Genomic DNA, 23,164 nt, shown 5'->3' on the forward strand with positions numbered 1-23,164 from the left:
AACATGAGTCAACCATACTACCCCCCCCCCGCTTTTTTTTTTTCATTTTTCAAAATGAGATGCAAACACTTTCAGACCCTCTATATTTTGCTCCCCACTTAATTCACTGGGCTGTCATAAAGAAACTGAGATTTTCTAGTTCAGAATTAAGCTAGTATTATGTTAATAATTGAGGAGACATAAGCAATTTTTTTTTCTTTTAAGAGTACAGGCGTGGAATAAAGAAAATCTTGGTGAGACAGTAATAAAACTGCAAGTTGGAGAGTGCAATGCTGAAATACTGACATAAACAGGGAGCGGCTGGCTTAGTGGTCAGTGTCATGCCTGGTCTCGCTCCTTTGAAGGGTAATTTTGGGCTGATGGTTAGTTTAATAGTGCTGGATTCGGTTTGAACTCAGTTTATGACAGTGAGCTGCCGGTCAAGCTGGGCAGGTTAGCCTGGTTGGCTAGAGCAGAAGCCTGAAGGCCAAAGCACAATGCCTGTGCTGCTGGGTGAGCTTCACCCTCAGCAGAACCTTGTTATATGATCACAGACAATTACAATGACGAACAGGTGGGAGGTGTGAGCTGTATGATTCTATATGTAATTACTCAGCAAAATAGTTAGTGAGCAGGCACTGTTCCAGGCACACTAATAGAAAGATATTGGTACTGAGGTTAAAGTCTCCAAGGGAGACAGACATAGAAATGTATAATTAAAATATAATGTGGTAAGTACTGTGATAAAGGTAGGTACAAGATCTCCATGGGAGCACAGAGAAAGGTAAGGGAGGCTTCCTGGAGTAGGGACACCCGAGTTGACCCTAAAGGAATGCAGGTGGGGAGCACTTCTGGCCAAGGAGAGGCCACCATAAACAAAAGCAAGAGGGAGTTGATCCCCATTGACTTAACAATCAATTTTCAATTTTTTCCATAAAATAAATGAGTTAATCTATAACTTTGAGGTTTCCATAAAATGTATTTAAAGTATGCAAACGCTATGCAATTTTCTGAAATTATATCCTTTAAAACAAAGCTATTTTAAAATAATTTTGGACTTTATTTTCTATACCTGTGAAAGAGTATACTCGTCCCTTGGTATATGCAAGGATTGGTTCCAGGATCTCTGAGTACACAAAAATCCACACAAAATCAAGTCCTGGAATCAGCTCTGAGGAACCCACAGATGTGAAAAGATAGCCCTCTATATACACAGGTTTTGCATCCCAAGAGTAAGTGTTTTCGATATGCATTTGGTTGCTGATACGGAGGGCTGACTATATTTACTGTAAATGGAACCTCAAAGTTCAAACCTGCGTTGTTCAAGGGTCAAGTGCATACAGTTTTTCTTTACCAGTTTTTTAAATTGTGCTAAAATTAACATAACATAAAACTTATCATCTTAGCCATTTTTAAGTGTACAGTGGAATTAAAGTATTCAGTGGTATATTAAATGCATTCATAATGTTGAGAAATAAAAATAAAATTCTAATCCCCCCAACCAACTAAATGGACCCCCTCTTGGCCAAGGGGATCCCAGAGAAACCTTAAAAACTGAGTCACCAGCCAAGGCGACTTAGGGGGTCGGACATACCTCCTTATACCCCTTCCCTCACGAATCATCATTAGCTTCCCTTCCTAAGGGTTAAACAGAAAGGAGCCCTTTCAGAAGACTTGCTCCACTGCTGATTTCAACCAACCACCTGAAGCTGCTCTTCCCTTCTGGGTTTCAACACAGCAAGTGATCAGCTTTCCCTCCTGGTAAGAGACCACCAACCATGGAGTAGTTCTGGCCAGTGTCCAGAGGCACGCTAAGTACTTTTGTGTCCTCTGCTTCACCTTTTGATGTATAGGGCCTAGTTGTAATACATTTAAAATGTTATAGCTGTAATACACTTACATGTTAAGTCTCCACCCCAGGTGAACATGGGACACATCCCCTTTGTGAATATTCATAGCTCATTCTATAACGTGAATATGTATACTTCGCCAGCCCATTCCAAGCACAAATTCCTGTCTCATCCACCTCCCACCCACCCCAAGTGCTTGCTTTTTGGTTTTGGCTGGAGGCTCTGCTTCCCACCTGCAGGTTGTGGCACATTCCTTTGGAAATAAAATTCTACTTTCTAAATTTATAGATTTTGTGACTTTTTCAGTCCACAATGTTGTGCAACCATCATCAGCATCTATTTCCATAACTCCTTTCATCTTGTAAAACTGAAACTGTGTATACCCATTAAACAATAATGACCCATTTCCCCTTCCCCAGGTCCCTGGCAACCACCATTCTACTTTGTCTCTGTGATTTTGACTATTCTTAGTATCTCGTATAAGTAGGATTATATAACATTTGCCTTTTTGTGACCGGATTACTTCACTTAGCATAATGTCCTCAAGGTTCTCCATGTTGAAGCATGTCAGAATTTCCTGACTTTTTAAGGTTAAATAATATTCCATTGTATATAGTTTCTCAAATTTATTTTCTAAGGTATATGAAAGCAAAACTGTCAGAAGCTTGACCAACTTTTCTCAAAGTATGGCCCATGAGTTTCCTTCATTAGAAACATTTGGAGGTATTTATTAAAAATGCAGATTCCTATGCCCCAACTCAGATGTACAGAATTTGAATCTCCAGAGGTGGGGCCTGGGAATTTGCATTTTGAAACAAGCATCTCAGTTGAATTTGATGTACACCAAAGTTGAGAACCATTGTACTACATGCTACTTTGTACACTACTGCTTTGCTGTGAAATCTTTCAGAAACTATTGTTTGAATCATTTTATGTTCATAACCTTTGACTCTATGGACAGGCATTTGTTATAAACTAAGTTATACAAACTGAACACAGGCTATTGATGCTTATTCAGAATTTGCATGGTAACTGACCAGAGTCAAGGTCAATAGGAACCATCTCTTTATGCATCACCTAGTAATTTTCAGTGGTACAGAATAGTGATGTTTCTTTAATATGTTCCTTAAAATTTGACATCATTTTTGGCTAAGCTATAAGAAGCCACTACAGAACAGAGAGGGAAGTGTTCCCTTTAAAAAAAAAAAAAATGGCCCTGCTATCTAACTGTTAGATAGAAGGATTAAAACTCAAGGCATTTGGTATTCCAAAGGTGCTTTTAAGTTTTTTTTAGTTTCTTAGGCTAAAATTATATTAATCATGCTACTTGAAGCTTCAATTTTGGGCCTTTCAAGCATAAAAATTCAGTAAATGACTCAGTTTAAAATTAATCTTAAAGAAAAAGTTTGGCCTGCTACTCTCTACTCTCTAGAGGTTAGATGTGCAGACTAACCGCTCAAGTCTACATCTTTGTTATGTGTCTCAGTTTTCATGTAATCATGAAACACAAGGTCACCTGTTATGTGATTCCTGTGATGCCATTGTTAAATGACAATGAAGGAGTTAAGGACGATCCAACCCCAAAATATGTCAATTTGGCAAATTGATTATTTCAAGCTGAAAGCACTTGAGAAACTATAGTTGCAGAAAGAGCTATCTGACCTTTCCTATGTGTAGCATGCCATAAAAATTCCTTTGAGGAGGATGCTTTCCCCATATCAGGGTGAGAAAATAAGCCCTTATCACAAGAGATTGGAAATTGTTACTGCAATGGCCCTGTACAGAAAAACTTACTGAAGAAACCCTTATCTTCCACTACTATACACCTCCCTATACATCTCCCAGTGACTTCTCTAGAATTTACTCCCCTAGCCCAGATCCTTTTCTCCATTATTTCTTCACAAAGTTATTGTTCTTTGTCTCAACAGTATGAAAGCTTTCTGCTTTGGCCATTTCTTTGTGTCTTCACTCTCTGTGTAAATGTACGTGTAAAAATAATAAAACGTGTATGCTTTATTACTGTTAATCTGTCTTGTGTCAGCTATATTCATGGAGGATATACTGGACACAAATTCTTCTATATATTCCAAAATCTCTCCACATATTATGTCAAACTAACAGTTGTGTAACGAACCCTGTTGTCTCTGTAAAGCCTGTGTAAAGATGTAAGAAAAACAAACTCAGTTTCTCCTACACTCTCACACGTAACACACAACACTTCTGTGACCTCTAGTCACCAAAATTTTTGCCCAACGGCAACCAAGCAATCAATTCTGCAGCAGACACCCGCTGGGTGTCCTCCAATTATATTCAATCCTGATACTGTCTGCTATAAATCAGTTTGTACGACCTCTCCTCAGGTTAGATTAATTTGCTAGAGCAGCTCACAGAACTCAGGGAAACACATTTACTGGTTTATTATAAAGGCTGTTAGGATACTGATGAATACCAGATGAAGAGATGGATAGAGCAGATAATGCAGAAAGGGCACATCAACTTCCAGAACCTCCATGTGTTCAGCTATCTGGAAGCTCCCCAACCCAGTCCTTTGGGTTTTCATAGAAGCTTCATTACTTATGCATGATTGATTAAATCACTGGCCATTGGTTGTTGGGAGCTGGCCAGTTTGGAGTTGTTTGCCAGAAAATGGGGACAAAGACCAAATATATATGTCACAATATCACAATGCTTTTAAGGTTCGTCACCAACTTTAGCATTTTAGGTACCCACACCCTAGAAAGTTAGTGTTATACATGTTGAATGTTTTCAATGTTTTATTACTCATTTCTACACAGAAAAACAGTCAAGGATAAAATAAAAAAAAACACACACACTCACAAAAAACTTAAGCATTCATAACATAACCAGCATATTTAAAATGAACACACATATACATCCAAACCTCTCTGGGGGTAAAACTTCTCTCCCCTTACATCTTAAGTCAGTTGGTATGTTGTACATTTGACTTTCATGAGCAGCCACTGGAATGTATTACGTATGAAATAGGGGGTTATTCTAATCAATCTGTATCGTAGTGTCACAACATGAACCTCTGTTGAGGTTTAATCTAAGAAACATGAAACATCCCCATGAAACTTGCTGCTGTGTCTCTTGTCTGGATATTGCTGAGGTCATCATTTGAACATTACACAGAAATTGCTTTGCAGTGTTAGTACTGGCAGTAATTGTATTTCTTCCAAGTAACTGACTCTTTTCTGCTTTCGGTGAAACAAGTTGAACATCTGCAAGGTTTCCTGTTTGTAGCTGCAGTCTGAATGGCAAGAGACAGACTGAGATCCACTCACAGGATGTGCCTTTGGAAGGGCTTTGTTTCCTGCTCCATTTTATCTTCCAACTTTGTTTCACCTTTTTTTTCTTTCTCAAATGCTTCTAATTTATATTATTATATTGTCCTTTAAGGGTTCCTATAAACATTTTTAGAACAAGGCAAAGTATAATTTTTAAAAAAAAATTTACAACTAAAGATTTCTGATTCTTAAGAGCTTCTCTTCTCTTTATCCAATGATGTAGAAACAGGAAATAAAAAGATGGGTTTTACTATTACTTAAGATTTATACTTTATGATAATACATCTTAAACCATAATACTTAAGGCAAAATTTAAAGCCTCAAAGATTGACTGAATAAGTGGGTAATTTCTTTCAAAATTATGGCACATACTTGGTGCTTCAAGAAAGTTTAAAAAAATACTCTTCTATCCATATCAGTTTATCCTGAAAGTCATCACCCCAAATTTTTCTTAAGTCATGACTTTCATATGGCACTGTGCTGCTAAAATACAATAATATAAAAATGCTGACTTCCCCTAAAAAGTGAACAAACTCAAGCAATTAGAAGTAAGAAACTATTTAAAGACTCTGAAAAAGGCAGGGTGCGGTGGCTCACACCTGTAATCCTAGCACTTTGGGAGACTGAGGTGGGAGGATCGCTTGAGATCAGGAGTTTGAGGCTGCTGTGAGCTAGGCTGATGCCACGGCACTCACTCTAGCCTGGACAACAGAGCAAGACTCTTGTCTCAAAAAAAAAAAAAAAAAGACTCTGAAAGAATAAGCAGGTCCTGGGAATTAGATAATAATGCTCTGGGGTCTGCACAGGAAAAATATATACGAACCTTTCTTGCAATAAGGTCCTTTTGGCAACAAGATGATTTAATCCCTTTTATGATGAGTCTTGCCTTTTAAAAGGCTATAGTTGTTTAAGGACTGTGAATTCTTACAAAGGACTGCCATTCTAAAAAACAGTGTAATCGCAATGCCTGACAAATACAAGATGCGGAATGAAAAAGGAGAGAAAATAATAAAGCAATGCTTTATCAGTTGCTAGGAAAGGAAAATAAACCATTAATGTTTTATTATGTTTAAAAAAGCCCGATGTAATGTTAGAATGACTGCAAGAATCCCTCCCCCAGCCACCCGTGCATGTGTTCACTGTTTACAGAATGCTACACACAATGTGCTGGTACCAGGGACAACAGTGGTGTTAACAGGAAAACTTAAGACAATTTAACAGAGTTTGAGCAAAGGACAAATCCAGAATAGGGCAGCCCCGCAACCAGAACAGGTTCAGACTTACTCTGTGCTGCTGTGGTTGGAGCAGATTTAGGGGCAGAAAAGGGAAAGTGACAGAAGGAAAATGGAAGTGAGGCACAGAAACAGCTGGATTGGGTACAGCTTGGCGTTTGCCTTATTTGAAAACAAGTTGAACAGTTGTCTGCCTGTGATTGGCCAAAACTAGGTGATTGGTACAAGAATAGTTTACAGTCCATTTATACATCCAGTTAGCTTCACTGTGTACAGAGAAACTTTTAGCCTGAATTTAAAATATGTAAGGAAGCAGCTTTAAACTTAATTTAATAGTGGGCAGAAGCACACAGGGTGTCTGCCCAAATGTGACACAGAGGCACACTAATGATCACACTAATGAAGTCACATTATAAACTGGGATAAGGGCTCTGAAAGGAAAGAACACAATTCTATGAAGGAATATAACGAATCTGAATAAATGCCACTATTTAAAAGTCCACGTGGCTTCTGTTTAAGCCTTTTGTCCTTCTCACCAACAGAGTTCTAAGTAGAAAAACAGCATAACTGAAACAAATTAGAATCCAAAAGTTATTTCTGAGATTTCTTCATTTGTTTTTAATCGCCATTTCCCACTTACCACATCACAAATACAGATTTTGTAATAGCATTTAACAGATTTCCCACCACAGAGTATTTCTACCTGTCTGATTAAAATAAGTATTTAAAGGCTAGGCATGGTGGCTCATGCATGTAATCCTAGCACTTTGGGAAGCTGAGGCTTTTAAAAAACTTAGCCGGGTACGGCCATGGTGGCATGGGCCGGTAGTCCTAGCTACCTGAGAGGCTAGGAAGGTGGGAAGACTACTTGAGGTCAGGAGTTCAAGACCAGCCTGAGTGAGACCCCATCTCTAAAAAAACAGAAAAATTAGCCAGGCATGGTGGCGCGTGCCTATAGTCCCAGCTACTCAGGAGGCTGAGTCAAGAGGATTGCTTGAGCCCAGGAGTTTAAGGCTTCAGTGAGCTATGACTACACCACTGCACTCCAGTCTGGGTGACAGAGTGAGATGTTGTCTCTAAAAATTAATAGTAATTTTAAAAAGAATTTAATACTTTAGAATGAGTATCTTAAATATTAAGTTATCATTTCTTAAAAGGGACTTTTTGAGATATACAATACTTTTTGTAGTAAGTGCTAAGCTTTCTGGGAAAGAGGAGACACTAAATATGATAAAAGTGAATATCCTATTTTTTAAACATTATTGCTCATGGGGCTCAAGGCATGCCACCCCAAAATATGACTGTGGGAAACAAAAGATATGGCACCCCAAATATGCCTTTTTGGAATAAGGATTATTTTGAGAAACAGCAGAAACTGGAGAGGCTCTGAAAACAGAGTATCAATTACCGTTTTATAAGAGAAATACATCCATAAGGAAAACCCCATCTGTAAGGGTGCCTCCTTGGTCAGAAGCTTGAAGGATGGTTCTAAATCACTAGGAACTTTTACCTACGGAGAAGGGACCAACCTAAACCCGCATAGCAAACCTTACTCTTGTTTAGATATTTCCTGATAACTTCCCCGTAACAGGCCTTCTCCACACCTACTTTGTTTCAGCTGACATGTATTTAAGCCACCTCCTAGACATTTAGGCATATCTTTTATTGTGCTTCACTTTATGGCACTTCCCAGATATTGCGTTTTTTACAAATTGAAGATTTGTGGCAACCCTGTGTCAAACAAGTCTATTGGTGCTATTTTTCTAACAGCATGTCACATTGTGTTTCTGTGTCACATTTTGATAATTCTTATAATATCTCTAACTTTTTCATTATTATTATATTTCTTATGGTGATCTGTGATCAGTGATCTCTAATGGTACTATTGTCATTGTTTTGGGGCATCACAAACCATGCCCATATAAGACCTCGAATGTAATAAACGTTGTACATCTTCTGCCTGCTCCTCCGACCTACCTTTCCCTCATTTCTCTCCCTCTTCTGGGGCCTCCCTATTTCCTGAGACACAACAATATTGAAATTAGGCCAATTAATAAGCCTACAATGGCCTCTAATTGTTCAAGTGAAAAGAAGTATCTCCAGATTCTCACTTTAAATCAAAAGCTAGAAATGATTAAACTCAGTAAGGAAGGCATGTCAAAAGCCAAGACTAGAACAAGAGACCTAGTTTTCAGCCTAAAAGCCAAGTTGTGAATGCAAAGGAAAAGTTCTTGAAGAGAGTGAAAAGTTCACTCCAGTGAACACACAAATCAAAACAATCTATTGCTGAAATGGGGAAAGTTTAATCGGTGTGGATAGAAGATCAATCAGCCACAACATTTCGTTAAGCCATCGCCTAATCCAGAGCAAGGCCCTAATTCTCTTCAGTTCTATGAAGGCTGAGAGACATGAGGAAGCTGCAGAAGAAAAGTTTGAAGCTGGCAGAGATTGGTTCATGAGGCTTAAGGAAAGAATCCATCTCCATAATATAAGAGTGCAAGGTGAAACAGCAAACGCTGATATAGAAGCTGCAGCAAATTATCCAGAAGATCTAGCTAGGATTAATTGACCAAGGTGGCTACACTAAATGACAGATTTTAAATGTAGAAAAAAGCCTTTTATAGGAAGAAGATGCCATCTAGGACTGTCATAGTTAGAGAGGAGAAGTCAGTATCTGGCTTCAAAGCTTCAAAGGACAGGCTGACTCTTTTGATAGCAGCTAACACAGCTGGTAACTTTAAGTTGAAGCCAATGCTCATTAACCATTCTGAAAATCCTAAGGCCCTTAACAGTTATGCTAAATCTACTCTGCCTATGCACTATAAAGGGAACAACAAAGCCTGCACAACAGCACATCTGTTCACAGCATTGTTTCCTGAATATTTTAAGCCCACTGATGAGACCTACTGCTCAGAAGATTCCTTTCAAAACATTAATGCTCACTGTCAATCACCTGGTCACCCAAGAGTTCTGTTAGAGATGCATAAGGAGATGAATGTTGTTTTTATGCCTGCTATCACAACATCCATTCTGCAGACCATGGATCAAGGAGTAATTTTAACTTTCAAGTCTTATTATCTAAGAAATATATTTTGTGAGGGTATAGCTGCCATAGATAGTGATTCCTCAGATGGATCTGAGCAAAGTAAATTGAAAATCTTTTGGAAAGGATTCACCATTCTAGATGCCACTAATAGATTACAGTATAGCATAAACACAACTTTTATATGCACTGGTAAACCAAAAAGTTCATGTGACTCACTGTATTGCAATATTCGTTTCATTGAGGTAGTCTAGAACCAAACCCACAATATCTCCAAGGTATGCCTGTACTCTGGAGATTTAGTCATTTTCTTTTGGGTATCTCCCATGTATACACGAGATATATACATTGATAAACTTCTTTTCATTTTTTTTGTTAATTTAGCTTTTATTACAAGGGTCCATCCCATCTAAGAACTCAGAAAGAGCAGATTGAAAGTATTTTTCTTCCCCTACATTGTAAAACTAACAAGCAAGTAGAAATGCATGGAGGTAAAAACTTTTCTATTTTTCTCAGGGGTATAATTTCAAAATATTCTGATGACAGTTATTGGCTGTAAAAGCTGTGTAAATCATTTAGCATACTTCAACAAAGCTTAATAATTAATGAACATCCTATGTCATTAATTTATAATAAATCCAAGCTGTTCCAGAGTTTTCAAATGCACTGCTTAAGATTCTTCCCCAGTGGTAATTAGCTGAAGGTGATGGTCCTTAAGTTCCTTTATTTGTATTTGTCATAATATGCCTTCTGAAAAATCTAGTGAATGTTTAGGAGTATGTTTAAGGATTGTGGAAGTGGTCAGGCTATCTGATAACTTTCCATAATTGGTGAGGGGATTTTCTTGTCATTAGAATACATGTTGGAATAAGGAGACTTCTTCCCATTAGCCACAGACAGGAGAAAAATTATGTAATTATGATTATTTTAGCTATCAGAACTCCCAGTAAATTTTGGTGAATTATTTGGTTTTCTTTATGTTGATATGGAGCTACTAGATAAAATATTTTGAGTGAATTTGGTAAAATAATAGTCTTTTGCTGATTTTTTTTTTTAGTTGTGTGTATGCATGTGTAGGTTTTCCTTTAAGATTTTTGTTATTTTTCAAACTATTCAAGATATTAGCAAAATTGTTCACCTCCACATTTATGTTTCAACCTCTTGGTCGCCTCCCTGTCTACCCAGACACATAGAGCTCTGAGGCTCTTCCCAAATTGCCAGCTCCAAAAACAGGTATTTAGCAGGGTCTACCCAGTTCCAACTCTAAGAAGAAATGATGAGCCATTCCCCACTCATAAGACTCCACCTCTCATTTGACTATTAGGCCCATCAGCAACTCAAATGCTAATTTGGACTTAAATGTCAGGAAGACTTAACCCCATCAAAATGATCTATTTGTGATTTAAAAGACATCTCCAGTTACCTTTCTTCTAAAGCTGTGGTTCCCAACCTTTTTGGCACCAGGGACCAGTTTCATGGAAGACAATTTTTCCACGGACTCAGTGGGTGGGGTTGGGAACCACTGCTTCCATTCAAATAGAAAAATCAGTAAGGAACAGGAAGCTTGAACAATACTATAGACCAAATGGACCTAACAGACATATAGAACATTTCACCCCATAATAGCAGAATATACATTCTTCTCAAGTACACAGAGAACATTCTCCAGTATATGCCACAAAACCAGTCTTAATAAATTTAAGAAGACTGAAATCCTACCAAGCATTTTTTCTGACCACTATAGGATTAAACTAAAAATCACCAGCACAAGGAATACAGGACAATTCACAAATATCTTAAACAACCAATGAATGGGCCTTTAGCAACCAGCAAATGGGTCTTTATGTGTCACCCCAAATATGCCTCTTTAGTGTATGGATTTTGAGCTAAATGTCATTGAGAATCAGCAGACTCAGGCTGAAGCACTAAAACAGGGTACAAGTTTTCTTTTTCTAAAGAAAATTTACATTGGAATAGGAAATTTCCATTTCTAGAGATGTCTACCTCTAACTAATTAGGAATAGGAGGGCTTTTACAACTCATCAAAGGAGAAGGCTCCAACCTAAATGTGCATACCAGACCTTATTAAACAACCCCCTGTTTACCATACTTTTTCTGTTCACCTTCCCATAACTTGCCTACACAGCCCAGAAGCCCCAAACCTCTATTCCTTTGTTTTACACTAAGATGGTTCTTTAAGTCCAAGTTTTAACTACCCATTTATATTACTCATTGCTGGATGCTCCCATGTGTACATGCATCATGCACATGTTAATAAACTCCTGTTTTTCTCTTGTTTATCTGTCTTTGGCCAGTCTAATTTATAAAGTCTCAATTGCAGAACTTGAAATGAGTACAGGAAAAGACTTTTTTCCTTCTCTATGGGTCAAAGCAGAAATCAAAATGGAAATTAGAAAATATCTTGAGATAAATGAAAATGAAAACACAACATACCAAAACTATGGGATGCAGCAAAAGCAGTAGTAAGAGGGAGTTTATAAATACCTTCATTTAAAAGAGGAAAGCTTTCAAATAACTTAACATTATACCTCAAGGACCAAGAAAAAGAAGAATTGGGCACAAAGTTAGTAGAAGGAAGTAATAAAGATCAGAGCAGAAAAAAAAAATGGAGAACAGAAAAATAATAGGAAAAACTCAATGAAACTGAGTTTGTTCTTTAAAAGATAAACAATTGATAAACCTTTACCTAGACTAACTTAAAAAAAAAGAGAAGACTCAAAATCAGAAATGAAAGAGGAGATACTATAACTGATACCACAGAAATAAAACAATCATAAGAGACTATGAAAAATTAAACAATTATGTGATAACAAGTTGGATAATCTAAAAGAAATTCCTAGAAACACAAAACCTACGCATACGGAATTATGAAAAAACAGAAAATCTGAATAGACCTTTAACTAGTAAGGAGATTGAATCAGCAATCAAAAAACTTCCCAACAAAGAAAAGCCCAGGACCAGATGATTTCCATGGTGAATTCCACCAAACATTTAAAAGAATTAATGTCAATCCTTATCAAACCTTTCCAAAAAATTAAAGAAGAGAGAACACTTGCAAATTCATTTTACAAGGCCAGCATTACCCTACTACCAAAGCCAGACAAAGACACTACAAGACATGAAAAGTATAGGCCAATATCCCCGAGGAGCATAGATGCAAATATCCTCAACCAAATACTAGTAAACTGAATTCAACAGCATATTAAAAGGATCATACTCCATGACCAAGCAGGTCACAAGAATGGTCCTACACACACAACTCCATAGATGTGACATACCACCTTAACACAATGAAGGATAAAAATCACACAAGTATCCTAACAGATACAGAAAAAGCATTTGACAAAATTCAACACCCTTTTGTGATAAAAACTCTCAACAAACTGGGACAAAAAAAAAATACCTCAAGATAATAAAGACTATATATGAAAAACTCACAGCTAACATCAACTCACTGGTGAAAAACTGAAAGCTTTTTCTTTAAGATCAGGAACAAGGCAAGGATGCCCACTCTCACTACTTCTATTCAACACAGGGCTGGAAGCCCTTGCCAGAGCAATTAGGCAAAAAATAAATAAATAAATAAATAAAAGGCACCCAAATGAGAAAGCAAGAAGTAAAACTATCTACATTTGCAGATTACATGATTTTATATGTAAAAAATTCTAAAGACTCTGCAGAAAAACTGTGAAGACTAATAAATTAATTTAGTAAAGTTGCAGGATAAAAATAAACATACAAAAATCAGTTGTGTTTCTGCACACTAACAACAAACTACCCAAAAAGGAAATTAAGAGAACAATTTCATATAAAATAGCATCAAAAAATAAATAAAATACTTAGGAATAAATGTAAGTAAGGTGGTCAAAAATTGTATACTAAAAATCACAAAACATTGATGAATGAAATTTAAAAGGACAGAAATAAATGGAAAGACTTCCTGTCTTTATAGATTGAAAGACTTAATATTTTTAAAATGTTCACACTACCCAGAGAAATCTACGGATTTGATGTGATCCCTCTCAAAATCCCAGTGGCATTTTTTACAAAAATAGAGAAAATAATCCTATAATTCATATGAAACTACAAAGACCCCCAATAGCCAAAACAATCTTAGCCCATGTCCCCTGTGCTATCTCCTCTACTAAAACAATCTTGAGAAAGAACAAAGGTGCAAGCATCACACTTCCTGATTTCAAAATATATTACATACTTAGGAGGCTGAGGCAGGAGGATTGCTTGAGCCCAGGAGTTGTAAGCTAGCCTAGGCAACATAGCAATACCCCATCTCTTTAAAGTGTGTGTGTGTATATGTATGTATATATATTACAAAGCTATAGTAATTAAAACAGTATGGTAATGGAATGAAGACATGTAGACCAATAGAACAGGATAAAAAGCCCAGAAATAACCTCACAAATACATGGTCAACTGATTTTCAACATGGGGGCTAAGAATATACTATGGGGAAAGGAGTTTTCAACAAAAGATGCTGGGCAAACTGGATATCCACATGCAAAAGAACGAAATTAGATCCATGTGAAAAATTACCTCAAAATGGATTAAATACTTAAATGTATAATATGAAAGTGTAAAACTCCTAAAAGAAAACATAGGGGGAAAGTTTCACGCCACTGGTCTTGGCAATGATTTCTTAAATATGACACCAAAAGCACATGCAATAAAAGCAAAAATAGACAAATAGGACATCAAATTAAAAGTCATCTGTACAGCAAAGAAAACAACAGAGTAAAAGGGCAACCTGTAAAATGTGAGAAAATATTTGCACACTATATATCTGATAAGCGGTTAATATCCAAATATATAAGGAATTCTTACAACTCAATAGCAAAAAAAAAAAAAATAGGCAAAGAAACCAAATAGACATTTCTCCAAAGACGACATTCAAACGGCTAACAGGTATATGAAAAGATGCTCAAAACCACTCATCATCAGAGAAATGCAAATTAAAACCACCATATCACTTCACACCTATTAGGAAAGCAATTATGAAAAAATTTTAAAACCCCCAAAAGATAGCAAGTATTGGTGAGGATGTGGAGAAATTGGTCCCCTCGGACAGTGTTGGCGGGAATGTAAACTGGTACAGCCTCTATGGAAAATAGCATGAAGGTTCCACAAAAAATTAAAAATAGAAGTACAATATGATCCAGCAAACCCACTTGTAGGTATTTACCCAAGAGAATTGAAATCAGGACCTCAAAGAGGTATTTGCACTCCCATATTCGTTGCAGCATTATTCACAATAGCTAAGATGTGGAAACAAATGTCCATCTACAGATGAATAAAGAAAAGGTTATGTACAAACAATGGAATATTGTTCAGTCTTTTTCTAAAAACTAAGGAAATCCTGCCATATGATGAACCTGGAGGACATGATGCTACATGAAATTAGCCAGTCATGGAAGGACAAATAGTGTGTTATATCACTTATATGATGTATCTAAACTAGTCAAACCAGAAGGAGGGAATAAAATGGTGGTTGCCATGGGCTGGGGGCAGTGTGTGGAATGGGGAGTTGCTATTCAACAGGTATAAAGTTTTCAGTTATACAAGATGAGTAAGTTCTAGAGATCTGCTGGACAACACTGTGTGCATAGTTAACAACACCATATTGTACACTTTAAGAGAGTAGATTTCATGTTAAGTGTTCTTACCACAATAAACAAAATAGAGCTATGGTATATTGGTATATTGGCATAACTCTAGGAAAGGAATTTTGCAATATTTATTTATTGCCATTAAAAAATTCAAAATTGTCGACTCCATAATCCTACTTCTGAGATGCCAAATTAAGGAAATGCTGTAAAATATGGAAAAAGCCTTACACCTAATGATGGCTATTAAAGCTATACTAATAACTATAAAAAAAAGTCAAAAGCAACATTAGTCAACTAGGGAATATTCCTTCCATGAATTATTATCTAACCAGTAAAAATAAAAATACTTAAAGGCAGTACCATGCATAATTGCTCATGATATAACCCTTAATAAAAATAATTAGATTACTAATATGCACCTCAGTGCTGAAAGAGAATACATGAAAATTGCTAAAGCTACATTAGAATGAAGATATGGGTGATGTTTCTTTTCTGTTTTTGCCAAAGTTTCTGTAATGTTATGTTACACTTTGATAATTTAAAAAATATATACAAAAAACAAGCATTGTTTACAAAAAGACTGAAAACCAATTTCAAGGGACAAAAATATATTTATCTTCCTAATTCCTCACGTAAAAACAGTTTTTACATCCCACAGAAAGCAAAAGGAAACAAGTCTACCCTGCTGTTTTTCATTTGGATTTTCTGATTTCTTCTAGGTAAGAATGGTCCTCTGTCACGTCACCACCCCTCAATATAAGCACATTTATGGTTTCCTGGGCTATGACACGTAGAACTCAGCCTCACCCACCATCCTGGGACTTTACTCTTCCATTGCTGTGAGGTAGCTATGAATTATTGTCTTAGTTACTGTCATGACGAATACTACATAAATCCAAGATGCGTCTCAGGATTTTTTTTTTTTAAATTAAATGCTTTAAGCCGAAAGCACAATTATTATAACTTAATATTAGCTTCTGAAGAAACCAACTGTCCCCTCAACCCAGTGAGAACACATCATTTCCATTTCACATGTTCTAAGGTGTGTGCAACTCTTAGGTTCCCAAAACAGGATTTCGATCAACTCAGTTGCTACTGATGACAGATAGCATAACTTAAAAGTCTAAAACCCTATACACAGTTGACAGAATTGAGTACTCCTAATCTGAATCCATCTAAAATTCCTAAATGACCCATTTATTTTACCTTGACCATGACTGAAACATCATACTTAGAGACTTACATATTTAAATTGTGTACTTCACTTATCAGAAAAGCAAAATATAAAATTCAAACAAGTCTTAATAAAATGTTATATAAACCGTTATCTCTGACTCAGCACTTTATAACTGTTGTGTTACAGAAAAACACAAAACCTTTGCATTGTTAATATTAGATCAAGTAAGTAGAAAGTTTAAATATTAACTTTTTACCTTCTTTGGTCCTTCATCACATGTTACTTGCTATTCAAGCTATGTGATAAGATATTAAAAATACATTTATATAACCTAACAGATTATGATCCAGAAATAGATTATGCTATTCTCTTTTAAAATAGAACAGGCCTTGTAGAAAAGTATCTTCTAATTGAGAATGGTGATGCCTTTAAGGATTATTTTAGATATTTGGAAGAAAGCTATAGATCAATACATGTAACTATAAATATAGTGTAATTTATTCACACATTTTAGGGTTTCCTATTTAATCACTATTAGAAATTTTAGATTTGGGTGAACAAATTGCCTTGGGTATTCAAAAGTATAAAAATTCCTATTTATGTTAAATAGTCACATGCTAGTTGTTAATGCCTGTATTCTCATATACTAAAAAACTTAACCTAAGTTTTAAAAGACCAATTGGCTTACAGTTCAATTAAAATTATTTATTCTTGTTTCCTTGAGGCTCTGATAAGAAAAATAAATTATAATGTCAAGACGGTATACCAAGCCAGGCACCATGCCTGTAGTCCCAGCTACTTGGGAGGCTGAGGTGGGAGGATAACTTGAGCCAGGAGTTCAAGTCTAACCTGGGCAACTTAGTGAGAACTTGTGTCTTTCAAAAAAAAAATGGTATATCAATGCTTGCAATTCAGCATTAAAATTCAGTTCACAGAATAGTCACTAGACAGTGACTCAGTGAAATACTATGGGAAAGCATGGGTGGCTTTTAACATATGAATTGCAACACAGACTGTAAGTGGTACATCTCAGAACTTGAGCATCTTTATAGGTTATGTGACAATACTTATTACTACCTTGATACCCTTCTTGTTGATTTAAGTTTCTCCCCGTTCATTCTATCTCATTTCTAGAATATATGGCAGATTTTTATGTTTAAACTTTAGCAACTCTTTGGCTGGACAGCATAGAAGGTTCATGAGCAACATTCATTTCCTAGAAAAACAATCAACTTCTCCTGCCAGGGGCCCGTGCTCTTTGCCTGTGAATACCTATGTGTTTGTTATGGAGGTTAAGTTAAACTAGACATACTTTGAGATCTCAGGAGGTTTAGGTAAGTAGATGATGGTGTTTAAAAAATTTAATTTTATTGATGTTTGTTTCAAAGACCACCTAATGTAAATATCATCAGGCTCAGAAAAGTAAAAGTTACTGAAAATCAGAGAATCATTTTCTCAGGAAATTTCTACCCGATTTTTTACATAGGGTAATAATAGCAGCCAATGAATAGATTTGAACAGTTTGATCCCATATCATTTCATTTTTTTCTTTCTTTCTTTTTTTTTTTAGAAATAGGGTCTTGCTCTGTTGCCCAGGCCGGAGGGCAGTGGTGCAATCATAGCTCACTGTAACCTCAAATTCCTGGACTCAAATGATCCTCCCACCTTGGCCTCCTCCAGAGTAGCCAGTACTACAGGCATGCCAGCATGCCTGGTTAATTTTTCTTTTTTTGTAGAAATGGGGTCTCTTTATGTTGTCCAGGCTGGTCTCGAACTCCTGGCCTCAGGTCACACTTCCACCTCAGCTTTCAAAGTGCTGGGATTACAGGCAAGAGTCACCACACCCAGCTGGTCCCATATCATTTAATAGGCATAGCATACATGCAGTGATATAAAGAATTAAAATACTAACCACAAATACAATCGTCATTTGATTATCTACTATGTATTTTCCAGAGTATACTAAATGCTTTAAACATCCTGGCTCATTCAATTTATTCCTCCTGCATGTTAGGTAATACTCTCCCCCCTGTACAGAACCAGAAGCTGAGGCTCAAAGAGTTAATTAATTTATCCAACATAAATAGCTAAATTGTGAATACAATCCACATCAATTTTTCTTTATAACCTATTATCTTAACCACGATCCTACAGTGTTTCTAAAGCTTTTCTTTTTTTTCAAATACAGCATTAAAAATATACCTTAGTCTTTTCACTTTTTTGGTGTGTTTTTCCTTAACTAATGATACCTTGACAAACAATAAAAAGTCAAAACTTTTAAATTCTTATTAAGCAAAGAACCGCCATTGTTTTCTAGTTTATAGTCAAGTAACACTGTATAATTTGCTTTTTCGGTTATAAATCCCTTTCTTGTGCTTAACCTCACGTGATTGTCTTAAGTTGACTGAGGCAGGTATTATTGTTGCCATTTTATAAAAGGGACGGAGGCTCAGAGAGGTTAAACGGGATTTGCCTGTAGTCACAAAAACAGTAAGCGTTAGAGCTGAGTTTTGAAATCTAGTTTTTGACTCTCAAAAGTACACCATTCTGTCTTCTGATAAAAGTATACAGCAACGTTTGAGAAAGGCTAGTGTTTGACTGCCTTGTTTAACAAGAGTTTTAGCTTCTAAAAAATGTGCCAACCATAAAATTCCCGGTGCAGGAGCTTGAGCTGGCCAGGCCGGTGATGCTCATTAAGCGCGTGCAAGGCTGCCCCTCCTGAGGTGGCCAAGCAGAGCGCTGACCTCCCCCGGGACTCAGACAAGGAGCTATGTCATTCAGCCTGTGACCTGGCATTTTACCGTGAAATTATCTTTCTGGAGTACTCAAAGGAAATAAACTTTTTGGTTACTCTCTTCTGTTTGGAACATTGTTAATCATCTGTGATAACAGAAGATATTAACATTTCCTGCTGACGTTTTCTTTTCTTCTTCCAAAAGTTAGAACAAACCAGTAGTGGTTTGTCAACTACAGTAGTTCCCCCGCTCATCCAAACTTTCACTTTCTAAGGTTTCAGTTACTTGCTGTCAACCTCGGTCTGAAAATAGGTAAGCACAGTACAGGTAAGACATTTTGAGTGAGAGAGAGACCACACTGACATAACTTTTTATTACAGTATATTATAATTGTTCTATTTTATCATTAGTTATTGTTGCTAATCTCTTACTGTGCCTAATTTATAAATTAAGCTTTACTATGGAAAAGACATAGTATATACAGAGTTCGCTATTATCCAGTTTCAGCTATCCACTGGGGGTCTTAGAACCCACAAATAAGGGGGGACTACTGTACAGAAATAATTAGCATGTTCTACTGCAGTGAGATACTTGATTTTATATTAAACCATATCTTTTTTTGGTCATTTTGTTTTGTCTTTTTATAAAGACAGTAGACGTGGTCTCTCCTACTTCACTGTCCTACTGAAAACTAGGGATGGATTCATTAATTCAATAAATTGATTAGGTGCCTACTGGTTGCCAGGCACTCTTCCAGGTGGTTGGGATGCAGCAGTGAACAAAATAGGTAAAATTCGCAGCCTTCACTGAGCATGTATTCTAGTGTGGGGAAAGACAATAAACATTAAAGCATCAAGTAGTGATAAGTGCTAAGAATAGGTCAAATAACAGGAAGCAGCTTTTGTCTAGAGGGGACCACTCACACCTTACCACCTGTCATTCCAGAGCAGCTTGACAGTGAAAACAGGTTCTGCTCCCACAACTATACGGACTTGCCTGAAGGAGCAGCAGGGCTGCCATAGTATACGGTGTACACGTAGCTGCTCAGTGTATAGAGCAAAATACCCCTTCACCCCCACTCCAATAAAGTTATGGTTTTTACATTGAAATTTGAGTTTATGGAAACATGAAGCTTCTATGTTTTCTACTATTTAGGCAATTGCAAAAGCGGGCCCGAAATCAACCATCATAAAAAAATTGGTATTTTTAAAACCTCCTATCTAGGATTTTTTGACCAATTATCTACATTAAAAAAAATTCCTCTTAATTTTGTCTATTGGGAATTTATCTAATTTCCTTACTGAATAACCTATATATCATCTGATGCAAGCAATCCTAGTTTACATATTTAAATAATAATGAAATCCAGTACTTACGCATCAACTATCTTACCTTAATACTTGAATACTATATGTAAACATGCTTTCTGCTCAGAAAGACATATGTCCATAAAATAGACTTATTAAGGACAAAAAGAATTTGAAAGTCAGTTAACTAAACAAATATTAGGTGAGGCATTTTGCTCTTCTTTATTGCGTATACAACTCTGAAAACCTGAGATTATGTCAGTATCATTGATAAGGAAAACCCCCATCTATTACTTAGCACAGCAGCCACCTGAGACCCCCACCCCTCACAGAAGACCCACATTAGCACATTACTAACCTAACACCTGGCACATTAGCATATTACTAACCTAACACCTGGCACATTAGCATAACACTAAACTTATTACCTGGCGCAGAAACTAACCTCACCTATTACCTGGCGGGCATTAGACATCTGAGACCCCTCCCCTTGGATCATCCAACTTAATAAAAATGGGAAAAATTGGGTAGACGGGGCTCAGAATTTGGTGGTGAGACTCCCTCTGAGCCCTCTGGCGAATAAACCTTGATTCTCCAACTTTCCGTGTGCCACTTGGTTTGTCCTCGGGACCACTCACTGTAACACTTGCTGTAACATCATCATACAATGGAATACGTAGAGTATAACTTGTCTGAAGTCACAGAACTAGTAAACATCAGAGCTAAAAGGCAAACTCAGATCTGACCCCAAAGATATTTCTGATTATAACAGGGAGTTAGAGACTCCCTGTTATAATCATAAAATACCAAAAGCAAACCACTAATTCATATTACAATCTATCTCCTAATGGTTGCTGGATACTGGCAACTCTATATAACTCATATTTCTTTTCTAGGTCAGCTGTATTTTTATAATTAAAAAATTGCAAATATTATCTATGAAAATGAAGATGTATATTTTTAAAAGGCAAACAAGTTAGTGAATAAAAAAGCATCTTTATTATTCTTAAAAATTAAAATTGATAAAAACATCTAAAGAAAGTTTCATAAAAGAAAATAAGGTAACAAAATAACTCTCCAAAATGTGGCACATAAGAGTTCAGTGCTTGTAGTTTGCCCTGGAAAGCTCATATGTGATTCATTGTTTACATGCCATGAAAATGAAAGCACTCTGGTAAGGAAAGACATACGTGGAAATGCAGGCAAAGTTTCTGATAAACAACAAAACTAAACAAAAAAACCAAGAAGTAGGCAAGTGTGACCTTCCTTTTCAATAAGCAAACAGCACTCCCCAAATATGCCCCTCTAAATGGAACAGCAATTATTCTTCAAAAATCCCCTGATGTGATCCAGATAAATATATTAGGAGGGCTAAGAAATCATCACTAAATTATTTACTGAAATTTTCTTTGTACAGCAGCATGAGTGTGTGTATGTATAGTTTGCTAGTGTCTAGATCCAGCAGTTTCTTTAAGGAGACCCTAAGAGTTGGTAGGCTTTTCATTTTGGTTTTGCCATGAAAAAAAAAAAGTAGGAACATGGAAAACAAAATGATGATGGTTTGCCTTTAATTTTCACAGAAGCTATCACATGGCTTTAGGACATGAAGATAGAAGTATAAATCCATAATTTATATAACAAAGATAATTTTATTTAATTAAAATTCCCACTCCTTTTTCTAAGAACATTAAAACAAATAAGTTTTTTTAAAAAAAAAACATAAGCTCTATTAAAAGATTTCCTACTCTGTACTTGTTTATAAGTGTTAACTTGTTAAAACTGATTTAAAGACTGTCTGTTTCCTCTATTTCCTCAATAAGGTTTTCAAAACACATTTTAAGTCCAAAAACTTACAATCCAGTTTAGTGTCTTCCATCCTAAAATCCTTCTTTCTTGAGTATACTGCAACATATCTGCATGTCTCCCTCTTCTTGCTTTGAGTCCCTCAGCCAGGCAAAGACCAAATCATCAGTGAAGGGCCCGTTTAATCATGTTAAGTATTATCTCTCCCATAGCTTGAGGCACACTCAGGAGAAGAGCAAAGGGTGATGACACATATAACTCTACAGCCACTGCTTTTAAACAGTAACTTTGTTCACTGAACCAAGTAAAACTGAGAAAGGCTTCTGTTCAAAAGACCCAGTGAAGCTCAAATGGGTATGGGCTGGGAGAAGGGGAGGCCTTCCTTTCCTGGTTAAGAAATGTTTGCTAAACATCAGCTCAATCTCTGGGATGTAAACTCAGACAGGGGCCCCGAACAGGATGCGCATTAAACACACATTAAAAATTTAATTGTTAACCAAAGTCATCTAAATGTTATTTACTATTTCTCCAGGCTCCTCTGCCTTTTGGTTTCCTGACGCATTAAAAATGACATTTAAAACCCTGAAGGGTTATGGCTGATTTTGTTCCCATATCAAAAGCATCTGAAAAGGGCGATCATTTAGAACCAGTCAGGCAGAGTGACCTCTGTTCTTTTTCTCTCTTCGTTGCTGAGAACAGACATGGTGCCATTGAGAAACAGCCATTAGTTGCTCTGTTCAGGAGTTCCAAAAGACTGACTTGCTTTAGCAAGTTTTGAATAATTCTGAAAGTCTTCAAAGAGCAGAAGAATCACTGAATATAAATGCTAAAGTTTTACAAATTATTTCTACAGTTAAATATAAATTAAATATATGTGCTCAGAATTTATCTTTTCTTGATAAGTTGCATTGTAAACCTTGCACTCAACATGTCTACCACAATTCTGACTTAGACTTATCTTTAAAAGGGCTTTTGTTTAGGGTCACAGAGAAGGAACAGAAGCGAAGGATCAGATTAAATCCTTGCTCTGCCCTTATATTAACAGAATTTAAAAACATGTGACTTGGGGGCCAGAATAGTTTGATTAA

At 36.4% G+C, this 23,164-nt stretch overlaps 1 protein-coding gene across 4 annotated transcripts in view; it reads right to left on the reverse strand.

Moving 5' to 3' along the window:
- The window catches only part of MAP7 (microtubule associated protein 7), a 179,172-nt gene that overhangs the window by 86,201 nt on the left and 69,807 nt on the right, over positions 1 to 23,164 (reverse strand). For 2 of the 4 annotated variants that reach the window (XM_045544437.1, XM_045544435.1), the window contains exon 1: positions 22,128 to 22,302. The exons of the other annotated variants lie outside the window; for them this stretch is intronic. In XM_045544437.1, the coding sequence (XP_045400393.1) occupies positions 22,128 to 22,149 (22 nt within the window). In that variant the 5' untranslated portion in view covers positions 22,150 to 22,302. Of the gene's footprint in view, positions 1 to 22,127; positions 22,303 to 23,164 lie in introns of those variants that run through there. 4 annotated transcript variants of the gene reach the window in all.

The sequence above is a fragment of the Lemur catta genome, chromosome 2 (genome assembly GCF_020740605.2).
Source record: "Lemur catta isolate mLemCat1 chromosome 2, mLemCat1.pri, whole genome shotgun sequence".
NCBI classification, from domain to species: domain Eukaryota; kingdom Metazoa; phylum Chordata; class Mammalia; order Primates; family Lemuridae; genus Lemur; species Lemur catta.